General features: G+C 40.9%; 1 protein-coding gene across 1 annotated transcript; it reads right to left on the minus strand.

Moving 5' to 3' along the window:
- Positions 1-8,920: 8,920 nt before the first annotated feature.
- On the minus strand, positions 8,921-9,863 carry LOC132613074 (uncharacterized). Its single transcript, XM_060327130.1, has 3 exons — positions 9,800-9,863; positions 9,405-9,713; positions 8,921-9,273 (listed from the first exon to the last, which is right to left on the minus strand). The coding sequence occupies exons 1-3, from the start codon at positions 9,861-9,863 to the stop codon at positions 8,921-8,923; spliced, it is 726 nt and encodes a 241-aa protein (XP_060183113.1).
- Between the last annotated feature and the right edge of the window lie 2,379 nt (positions 9,864-12,242).

Here is a 12,242-nt window from a genome sequence, read left to right on the forward strand (position 1 = left end):
TGGCGTCGTAAAACTGAGCTTGATCAAAGACCACTCGAAGAACAGGTCGACACTCCGTCGATCAGTTCGACGGACCGTCCTACTCACCGTCGAAGGAGGAGAAATGACAGATTGTTCACTGGAAATTTGACGATATCGACGATCAGATCGACTCCCCGTCGATCCAATCGACGCTCCGTCGATCGCACCGCACATCACGGACGGGACTAATTTCATGAATTAATATAAAACCCTCCTCCATTTTTCATTTCATTTCATCTTCCACCCTCTTCTCTCTAAGAACTCTCTAGAATCTTCTCCACCATTCTTCCACAAGAAATCAAAGGAAAACCATGGTCAACTACATCAAATACATGAAATCAAGCTTGTGAAACCCATTAAAAGTTCATCTAAGCCAAGAAAACTCAAGAAGAGTGAGTTAGGGTTTTTGTGCAAGAAGAGGAATTCCCCTCAAAAGGTGTTCATCCATCATTAGGTGAGTTTTATGACTCTTTTTATATAGTTTGAGTGGTTGAAAGTTGAAACACTTGAATTGTGGGAAACATAACAATTGGATCATGAATGTGTGAATAGTAATTTGAGTGAATTATGAATGTTGGTATACTGTGATTGTGAAAATTTTATAAGTGACATTTATACCATGAAATAGGTATTATATATGAGAAAACGCGACAACGAGTTATAAACATAATTGTGGGGAAATTTAAGAGAAGTGGTGAATTGTGGTAAAAGTAGATGAATGATGATTGTTGATGCTATATTTTGGATGTTGTTATTAACGTTGGGAGTTGATGTAGAATGTGGGAAAAGTAGTATAAACAAAGGAAGTGCTGCCCAATTTTCCCCTAGAAATAGTGAAACGCTCTTATAGCCGAGTAACTAATGTTAATGTGATTCCTCTCGAAGGTTGAGGCGCGAGCATCAAAGGAGGACGATCGAGCGATAAGATAGTTGAACGACAAAGGTATGTGAGGCTAGTCCTTTCCTTCTATGGCATGACTCCCTTAATATGACTTTCTTTCTTCTCCACGAATCTCTTAAGTCCCGAAAAGATACAAGTTGATACCCCTATTTGCTACACAATGTAATGAGTTAGAGTAGAGGAGTTCTAAATATTCATAAAATGATGTCATTATTGCTTACACTCACCTCATATACTCTTCCCTTCAAGGTGAGGCAGGATGTTAATGAGTGCCCATAATGGGATCGGGGGATCACGACCTTACGTCACCCCGATATAATGTCGTTGTTCTTGAACCCTATGCATGTACTATGATAAGCATACTATGATGATCATGTATGATGATGATATAACACCGCGCCTATTTGGCCGGGCAGTCACCGCTAAGGCGGGCAGCTATACTATACACCATGGCCAACTGACATGGGCAGACACCACTAATGGGCGGCAGGAGATGATACCCCGGACGCAGGAGGCCTGGACGCAGGCTAATGCTAATGATTATCACACCGATCCAATATAGACGGGCAGCTTATATATTTATGCATTTACGATATGATGATAATTATGAGTAAGTCAGCATGCATCACTTCTTTTCTATGTGACAGTCAGATACAGATGTTCCTTATTGATGCTTCCTTTATTTCATTGATGTGATATTATTGCTTATGCCTCTCATACTCAGTACAAGATTCGTACTGACATTCTTTTTCTTTGGACGCTGTGTTCATGCCCACAGGTAGACAGGGAGGCGAACTTGCCCCATATTCGTAGGAGCTGTCAGCTATTGAGAGCAATCCATTGTCCCGACGGTGCTCATGGTCTTCATTTTCTTTACATATATGTATTGGGCACGACGGGGTCCTGTCCCGTCCATATGTTTAGTTCTCTAGTAGAGGCTCGTAGATACGTAGTGTGGGTGCTATGGTCTCATAAGATTGCTACTACGTGTGTGTATATATATATATATATATATATGTGTGTGTGTGTGTGTGTGTGTGTGTGTGTGTGTGTGTGTGTATTTTATGTCAATGACCAAAAGGCTTGTGTATATTAAAGTATTTATATCTTCGAAGAAAAGATGATTTTCTTGTAACTTGAGTATAGTATTGATTAAAGCATTAGATGAGAATGATAAGCAGTAGAATGAGGGGTGCTCGGTGGTTAGCCCCGGGTACTCGTCGCGGCCCCTGGTCGGGTCGTGACACGTTTACATGAATTCAATCAGCTTCAACCTTGAAATTAACCAAGCTTCTTTTGTTCATGCAGTTTGAAGAGATGGTTCACTTCAGATATTATACGTTTGCGTCCTCCAAAAACAAGTATCTCATTATTGAAGCTGAAAATGGCGAAATCTTAACCAAGTTGCTGACTCATAGTCCACTGGTTGGTTGGTACGCTGGTCCGTGGCTATCTTTGAGGAATTCTCTCCATATGCTAAATTGGACTTCAGAATACAACCAAGGCTCTAATCGATCGTCAACAATGTGGTCCCTTCAGAATCCTAACCATCGTAAGTCGAACGTTGCGGGCGCCCTTCCTTGTTTAGAACATCGAATCCTTCAAGGACAAGTACATTGGGGATCAGGAACCATGGAAATTGACCGTGAATATCATCATACACTAGGATATTGGGAATGGGCTGAAGACATGCTTGGAAGAAGTCAACAAACTTTGAAGACAACGAGAATATATGATGCTATTTATGCTTTTCTGTTCACCTATGATCGCAATTCAAATATATTGCAAGCATTCTTTGAAGCCTGGTGTCCAATGACAAATACATTGCTTATATCCGTTGGAGAGCTATCAATATCCCTCTGGGATTTACACGTCATTCGAGGTCTACCCATTGGTGGTTCCCCTTATGAAGAAATAGTGCCCGAAGCTAAGGAGCTTACAGGTACTAATGAGAATAACGAAAGGTTCGTTCCCCAAACATGTGAGCACCTATTCGTAGCTTTCAACATCTTCAAGAAGGTGAGATTCATAATCCAAGGGTGCCCTTGATCAAGTGGATAAAGTTTTGGTGCAAAATAACTTGGAAATACGAGCCTGCTCCACCACGGAAGGAGAAAAAGTCTGCTCGCTTGAAGTCAACATATAATCCAATTGGAGCTATACTTGGAGCGACCGAGTGGTCAAGTGCAGATGAAGCAATGTTTTCCAAACTTGGAGTAGATCATGAACAAAGGGACGATACATATTTAGCAACCTTCTTATCATGTTGGTTGTGCGCCTTTATATTTCCTTCTAAAGATGGTGACTTCATTCGACTGGGGACTTTTAGAATAGCGGCCATGATGGAAAATAAACGAGTAATTAGTCTTGCAGTCCCAGCCTTATCAAACATTTACAATGGTTTAGTGAAGATTTCCAAGTCATCGCAACTTGAGCATATTAAAGTATCATTTCCCATTCATTATTTATATGGTTGGCTTGCTCACTACTTCAAGACGCATTTTGCACTTCCTAACGGACCATCAGTTCCATTAATGGTAGTATCTTCTGGAGAAGGTGCTGCAAGATATTTTGACGGGGAGCATGCAAGAAAACGCGTTCATCGAGAAGATAACATTGCTTGGACTTCTACTATGCCAAATAGGTCCCGTCCTCATTATTTTATGGACAATGGCAAGGAACCAGAGTTGGAGGTGAGTTATTTTATGAGCCTTCATTTTAATTACCTTCCTTTGAGGAGTGAGGACTCCTACATCTTTGAGCCATATAGTCCGCACTGATTCAGTCGTCAGTTTGGGTTTTATCAAGACACTCCTGGCGTCTTGGAAAGTGATATTCGCAGTGCCTCATTAGCTGAAGGACTTAGATTCTCTCGAATTTGTGTGTCCCAAAAATCCATGTCGAAGGCAACTTTCCCTAACACTATGTCTAATGTGAGGAAGCTCTCTTCGTCCGAGTATAAATCCTGGTGGGCAAAAGTGCATGGGAAATATCTCGAAGACGACTTGCAATCGTTGGTGGCTATTGTTGGTCCTATTACAGACATTCTTCAAGAGCATAATGAAGAGATCCTCGCTGATAAATCTCTTGATTTAAAGTCTAAAGAAGTTTTGCCGCACAAAAGCAAAGGAGCTCCATGTACAGACATTCAAAAAGAGAAGATGCTTCCTCAGGCTTATCAAGCTTCTAAAAAGCGACCTCCACAAGACGAAAGTGATAGCAGTCATGGGGATCGTTGTCCGAAGAGATTCAGACCACCCGTAGACGAGCCAAGAGACACTACTTCGCATGCAGTAGAGATTCATGACAGCGATAGCAGTTCTTCAAGGACATTGACAGCTACTAAAGAGGTAATGATTTAAATTTCCCTGCTGCTTCGTGACACTTGAACAAGTTTACTGATTGTTTATTATTTTCTACGTAACCAAGCAGCGTTAATATTTTGGTAGCTTCTCACCAAAGCAAGCGTCAAGATAGTAGCCAATCTGTAGCAGGGCCAGACTCATGGGGATCACTTCCAACATCTAAATCAGAGCGAGAGGCCACTTCTATTTCTCATGGGAGGTCTAAACCAAATTTGGGACTCAGTTCTCGCAAACCACCAGCAACAACTATGTCCGTTTTTTATGGAAGAAAGGTTGTGATGACTCTTTGAAAGAATTTCGTTTTGGAGGCCTGGACTAAGATCCAAGCTAAATTCTCCAACCTTTCTGTGGATTGTGAATCTTCTCTTGAATATGAGGTAAAAGTGATCCTCGAGGAGATGGATGGAAAGGACTTGGATATTTCCCCTTTGAAGAAACTATTGGATTCTTTCTTTGAGCTTGCTACTTGCTATGACCAAGCAAGATCAGCTCTCGTTGATAAGGCCGCAGAAGTCGAAAACTCAGAGTCATTTGTAAGAGCCAAGGAACATCTTGATCTTGTCTTAACTGAAAAGGATGAGAAGGCCAAAAAGATATTTGCTACTCGTCGATCTCTTAAGGCAGCGAAAAAGAAAGTGAAGGAGCTACGAGCCCTCCGAAAGGCCACAGAGAAGGATGTTGAGGAGTTCAAATCTAAAGTCTCAGCTACTGAAGATGAATACCGTAGATGTGCTGATGTCTCCCAGGAAACTGCAAATAATTCGACTGACGTAGAAGAGAAGAGGCGATACTTAGAGGCTAAACTTCAAGATTTAGTCAACTATAAGTTCTGTCTAGGTTAGCTTGTAGGAAACTTTTTTTTTACTTGCTTTCATTTGCTTTCTTGCATTTGATTAGTTGATGTTCTTGACAGTAATAAAAGCTTCTCACATTTTGCTTTATACTGCAATTCTCGTTGATATCTTTTTTTGTGCTTCAACATCAAGGATCATTTACTCGTTTCGTTGCACATTGCCGCTGTGTTAGGCTTTGCTTTCTCTTAAACGTTGTTGTTCATGTCTCGAAGTTCTTGCGGGCACCGATACTTTTCATATTCGAGCAGTTTCGCAGAAAAAAAATCAAAGTAAACAACCATCTGAATCATCCTAGATAAATTTAGGAATTTGGCTTTATATTCTGAAACACCGATATTTTTCAGATTCGACCAGTTTCGCCAAAAAATTCATATCTAGATGTAGGAGCGTCAAAATCACGAGACGCAAAATTCTCAGGAAACTAGACTCATAAATCTAACATGTATCCAAAAATCAAAGTCAACAACCATCTGAATCATCTTAGATAAATTCAGAAAATTGGCTTTACATGCTGAAACACCTATATTTTTCAGATTCGAGCAGTGTTGTCAAAAAATTCATATCTCGATGTAGTAGCGTCAAAATCACGAGCCGCAATATTTTCAGGGAACTAGACTCATAAATCTAACATATATCCAAAATTAAAAATCAACAACCATCTGAATCATCCCAGATAAATTCGGGAAGTCGGCTTTACATGCTGAAACGTCAATAGTTTTAGATTCGGCGCAGTTTTGCCGAAAAAATTCATATCTCGATGTAGAAACATCAAAATCATGAGTGTTACACCTTGAAAAAATTGTCATTGACACACAGTGAATATACTAACGGAGGGCATGAAGTATACGATGTTTCAATAAGCAAGAAATAGCATTTGATGATCCTAATTGAGATTTCAAAAACATTCGAGGTAAGAGAAGAAAGTTGGCCAAGAAAGGCAAGGTATACATTGTGTATCGGAAGAGATTTACGAGTTACAAGTTAATGGTGACTTAATGATGTTTTGGAGAAGAGTTATAACGTCCCTTAGGTTGTTAATGAGGTGCTAAACAAGTGTTAAGAAGGTTCCATAAGGATTGGAGATCAAACGAACGATGAAAATCATTTCAAGGAAATGGGGTTATACGACCGACTTATACGATCCGCATAACATGATACGGTACGTATAAGGGTCCGTATAACACCCAGCAGAAATGTTGTTTCTCTGATGGTGAAGTACGGTCACTTATACGAACCGTATAAGTGTCCGTGGAAGTCCTGACGGGCTGAATTAAGTCCAAGTATAAAGTGATGTTCCCACTTCATTATTTTAATTTCCCATTCTTCTCCATCTCTCTCAAGGCTTCTAGAGTGTTCTACACATTTCATCAAGACTAATCAAAGATCAACTTCATCAAACCAAGAGAACCAATTGCAAGAAACTCATTAGGGTTCATCTAAGGCAAGAAAATCCCATTGGAAGTGAACTAGGGTTTGGCTCAAGTGAAGTATTTCCACTCAAGGCCCATTCCCACACTATCTAAGTTAATTTTTATGATCATTCCATGTTGTTTAAGGTATTGAGAGGTTGAAAGACTTGGATTGTAGAAGGAGATAGAAAATGGGTCATGAATATGAGATAGTGACATCTTTGAGTGGTAGCTTAGAATGAATCATGATTCTCGATATGTTGTGATTATAATTATGCTATGAATGATGATAAAAATATGGGAGAAACATTAGATGAGGATTAATGTAATGTTGTATCATGATCATGATTAAGGATGACCTTAAGAGGAAATTATGGGAGTTGGATAATGATGAACTTGACAAAAGTTATTGATTATGATATTACGAATGTTATTATTGATGATTGGAAGTTGCTATATTCCTTATGTGCCAATTGATGTTGTTTATTGTATACACTCACCTTATGTGCCAATTCCTTCAAGGTGAGGCAGAATGCTTATGAATGCTCCATAATGGAATCGGGGGTTCACGACCTTATGTCTCCCCGATAAGGTATAGTTTTCTTTGAGTTTCTATGCATGCATTATGATGAGTACATCATGATGATATTACACCATGCCTATATGGCCGAGCAGACACCGCTAAGGATATACACCATGTCTATATGGCATGGGCAGACACCACTAGTGGGCGGCATGAGATGGTTACACCAGACGCGGGCTAATGATGATCACACCGTACCTATATGGTCGGGCAGCTTATATAGATATGCATACATGAAATGATGATGTTTATGAAGTGAGTTAGCATGCTTTATTTCTATCAAAACTGATAGTCAGTTACAGGTTGTCCTTCACTTGATGTCTCCTTATTTCATTGATGTATTGTTGTTGTTTATGCCTTACATACTCAATACAATGTTCGTACTTATGTCCTTTTTCTTTGGACGTTGTGTTCATGCCCACAGGTAGACAGGGAGGTGATCCAGATTCGTAAGAGCTATCAGCATACCTTGCGAGCACTCTATTGTTCCGGAGGTGCCATTGATTTATTATTTTGTGTATATATGTTTTGGGCACGATGGGGTCCTGTCACGTCCATATGTCTAGTACTCTAATAGAGGCTCGTAGATACGTATGTGTGGGTAGTATGGCCTCACGATTTCCTCATTGTATATATATTATTTTGAAAGCCGAAGGGCTTATGTATATAAAGGTAATTACGTTTCAAAATGAAAATGGTTTTCCCTATGATTATAAGCATGAGATTAATGAATGAACGCAGGATGAGTACGATGAGTAATAGAATGAGTGGTACTCGGTGGTTAGCTCCGGGTACCCGTCATGGCCCCTAGTCGGGTCGTGACAACGAGCCGCCGAATTCTCAAGAAACTAGACTTAGGAATCTAACATCTACCCAAAAATCAAAGTCAGAAAGTCCACTTTAGATTTGTTTTCATTCCAACTTGAAAACTTGGCGGATTTGAAGAATTGAACTTGAAGGTTTGCTGGATTTTAAGACTTCAACTTGCAGATGCAGTGTCTTTGGATTTTAACATGCTGAGAGATTACAATCATCCCGTCGAGAAATCTATTTATATGGAGATTCCCCCCCCCATTGAACCATCAGTATTTGGTGAAGGTCCAAATTTTAACGAAAGGATGCTTATATATATGATCTACATGCGCCTGGTCAGGCGAACTTCATTCGTCATACTTCACTTGAACAACGCATAGGGGGATGCATTTTTTTAACTCATGTGACTGAACTTAGAATAAAACTCCAAGCGCCTACGTACCTCGGTGAAGAGGATCAAGTCATACCGTAGTTCAGAAAAGTGATTTTTTTTTACGCGACTGAACCTAGAATAAAACTCTAAGTGCCTACGTACCTCGGTGAAGAGGATCAAGTCATACCATAGTTCAGAGAAGTGAGTTTTTTTTTGTGTCCTAACTTTTTCCTAGGTCGCCTCTTGCAAGGTTTTCGACCTAGCAGACTTTTTTTTTGTCTTAACTTTTGCCTAGGCCGCCTCTTGCAAAAAAGGTTTTCGACCTAGCAGACTTTATTTTTTGTGTGTGTCCTAACTTTTGCCTAGGCCGCCTCTTGCAAGGTTTTCGACGTAGCGGACTTTTGTTTTTGTGTCCTAACTTTTGCCTAGGCCGCCTCTTGCAAGGTTTTCGATGTAGCGGACTTTTTTTTTTGGGTGACGTGCACAGTTTATACTTTTGCGGGCCAGGAGTAACATGCAGTTTATGCTCGTACGTCAAAGAGTGTCATCTTACTTCAAGGATAGTACTTCTTCAAGAACTTTGCGTTGATAGGACCGATCCTCAGGCTATCCGCATCAACAAGCTTGTAAGCGCCACTTGAATACGCTTCTTGTATGACATATGGTCCATCCCATTTTGAGGTGAATTTGCCCCCAGACTTATGGGAAATGATGTTCTCCCACTTGTAAGGACTTGATCTCCCACTTGTAAGGACCTCAAGCGAACATTTTTGTTGAAGGCACGAGATAGACGAGCTTGATAACATTCAAGATTTTGTTGAGCCTCTAGCCTATTCTCATCAAGTGCTTCTAACTCTGCAAGATGCAATCGAGCATTTTCCTCTTCGGTGAGCCCTTCTTGAATAGCAAGTCGTAAATAAGGTATTTGCCGCTCAAGTGGTAGGACTGCTTCAACTGTATAAACAAGCGAGTATGGGGTTACTTGCGTTGGTGTGCGGTAAGTCGTCCTATTTCCCACAAAGCTTCTTCCATTCGTTCATGCCAATCTCGTTTGGACTTGGAGACAACCTTTTTCAACAAGTTACATAGAGTCTTATTGAACGCTTCAGCTAGACCGTTGGCGGCAGCATGATACATAGAAGATTTACGCTGCTTGAAACCGAAGAGATCACAAATCTTGTTCATCAATTTGTTATCAAATGGCTTGCCATTGTCCGTTATTATGTAACGAGGAATGCCGAAGCGGTAGATGATATTTACTCGGATAAAGTTCGCAACATTCTCCTTCTTCACTTCTTTAAGAGCAACAGCTTCGGCCCATTTTGAGAAGTAATAGGTTGCAGCCAAGATGTACAAGTGTCCACCAGAGGATTTTGGCAATGGACCAACGACGTCTAACCCCAAGCGTCAAATGGCCAAGATGTGACGGTCGGGTGTAATGCTTCGGGCGGCTGATGTATAAAATTCGCATGAAATTGACAAGCCTTGCATCTTTGAGCATAGTCCAAGCAATCTTTCACCATCGTTGGCCAATAATATCCCATCTTTTTTATGTGGAAGTGGAGCTTTAGTCCAGATTGATGTGATCCACATACTCCTGAATGTGCTTCTTACAAAGCTTGGACTGTTTCATCCTCCCCTAAACATCGCAAGAGTACTCCCTCAAAAGATCTTCTATAGAAAGTATCCTTGTAATAAAGGAATCGAGGTGCACGACGACGAATTCCAGTTCTTCTTCTTGAGTCTTCTGGCAGTATCCCATAGCTCAAGTAGTCAATGATGGGTTGTCGCCAGTCTTCCTTTGTAGCTTCAGAAACAGCTACGAGATGCTCAAGCTCATTTTCTGCACCTTCATCCTTATTCGAGGACACGTCTGAAGAGGAGGCGGGCACCCTCTAAGTTGACCATGGGGGGGGGAGGGGGGGGGGGAGGTGAACGGGAACCGACCAAAAATCCGAACCGCTTGACTGACCCCTTCATAGTCCATTCATGTTGGTTGGGGATGGCTGGTTGGCGGAGGTACTACCCATTTTCGACAGATAGTCACTTGTGTTTGATCTGGCAGAGTAAGCGCTGAAGCTAGAGCAGCTAAAGCATCGGCTTTCTTATTTTCCTTCCTAGGAACGTGCTGAAGAGTCACATCACCAAGCCATCCTATTAACTTCTAAGCATAACCATGATAGGGGAGCAATTCGAGCTTCTTGACTTCATAGCTTCCCAAGAGTTGATTGATTACCAACTGAGAGTCACCAAAGACTTGCAACTGCAACTGCTTCATGTCGATAGCCATTTCAAGCCCAAGTATTAGTGCTTGATATTCAGCGACATTGTTGGAGCAACCTTGTGTTAAATTAAAGGAGTATGGTAGAACTTCTTCCTGCGAAGTAACAAACACCACACCAGCACCAGCTCCATCACGTTGTGCAGCACCATCAAAGTACATATTCCACGGAGGTTGAATTTCAACGACCATTGCATCTTCGTCAGGAAGTTCATCAGCTAGCTCCCAGTCATCAGGTATCGGGTGATTTGCTAAGTAGTCTACCAATGCTTGTCCTTTTATAGCCTTTTGAGGGATATATGTAATCTCAAATTGTTGAAACTGGAGGTACCACCTTGCTAGTCGATCACTGAGGACTGGTTTTGACATCACAAACTTGATGGGATTTGCTCTGGAAATAAGGTTAACACTGTGAGCTTGAAAGTAGTGCTTCAAATTTTGAATCGAGAAAACTAGCGCCAAACACAACTTTTCAGTTGGCGTGTAATTCAGCTCATTTGGTGTCATCATTCTGCTCAAGTAGTAAAGAGAATTTTCTTTCCCTTCGCTATTTTCTTGGGCTAACAACGCTCCGACCGACCTTTCCTGTGCTGAAATGTATAGTATCAATGGTTTTCCAGGTACGGGGGCTACTAGAACTGGAGGCTTCATTAAATATGACTTGATATTCTCGAAGGCATTCGTACATGCTTCGTCCCACTTGAAAGGGGCGCCCTTCTTCATGAGACGACTGAATGGTTAGCACCTTCCAGCTAAATTCGAAATGAATCTTCTAATGTATGCTAGCTTCCCTTGCAGACTTTTTAGCTCATGAATATTTCGAGGCTCGGGAATCTTCAAAATCGCATTAACTTTGGCTTGATCAATTTCGATTCCTCTATGTCAAACAATGAAACCAAGAAATTTTCCAGAAGTAACTCCAAAGGCACATTTTAATGGATTAATTCGAAGTTGATATCTCCGAATTCGCTCGAACACGATTCTCAAATCTTGCAACTGGTCGCTTCTCTTTCTTGATTTTACCACCAAATCGTCTACATAGCATTCGACATTTTTGTGGAGCATATCATCAAAGATATTCTGCATAGCCCTTTGGTATGTGGCACTAGTATTTTTCAAACCGAAAGGTATCACTTTGTAACAATAAATACCCTTGGGTGTACGAAATGCAGTAAGCTCTTCATCTTTTGGCGCCATGCGAATTTGGTTATAGCCGGATGAACCATCCATGAAAGAAATTGCTTCATAACTAGTGGTGGCATCAATCATCAACTCTAGGATGGGAAGCGGGAAATCATCTTTAGGGCATGCATTGTTAAGATCCCTAAAGTCAACACAAACTCGAATTTGGCCAGCCTTCTTCTTCACGGGAACGATACTCGAAATCCATGTAGGGTATTTAAATTCACGAATCAAGCCAGCTTCAATGCGTTTGTTGACTTCATTTTCGATCGAAGGAACCAAATCTGGTCTGAAATGCCTTTGGGCCTGCTTAACAGGACGGGCACCATTCTTGAGTGCCAGATGATGGACTGCTACTTTGTGATCTAATCCAGGCATCTCTTTATAAATCCAAGCAAAAACATCCCTATATTCTTTGAGTATTCCTATGTAAGCGTCTTCTTCATCAGCTGTTAGAAAA

The sequence above is a fragment of the Lycium barbarum genome, chromosome 10 (assembly GCF_019175385.1).
Source record: "Lycium barbarum isolate Lr01 chromosome 10, ASM1917538v2, whole genome shotgun sequence".
NCBI classification, from domain to species: Eukaryota; Viridiplantae; Streptophyta; class Magnoliopsida; order Solanales; family Solanaceae; genus Lycium; species Lycium barbarum.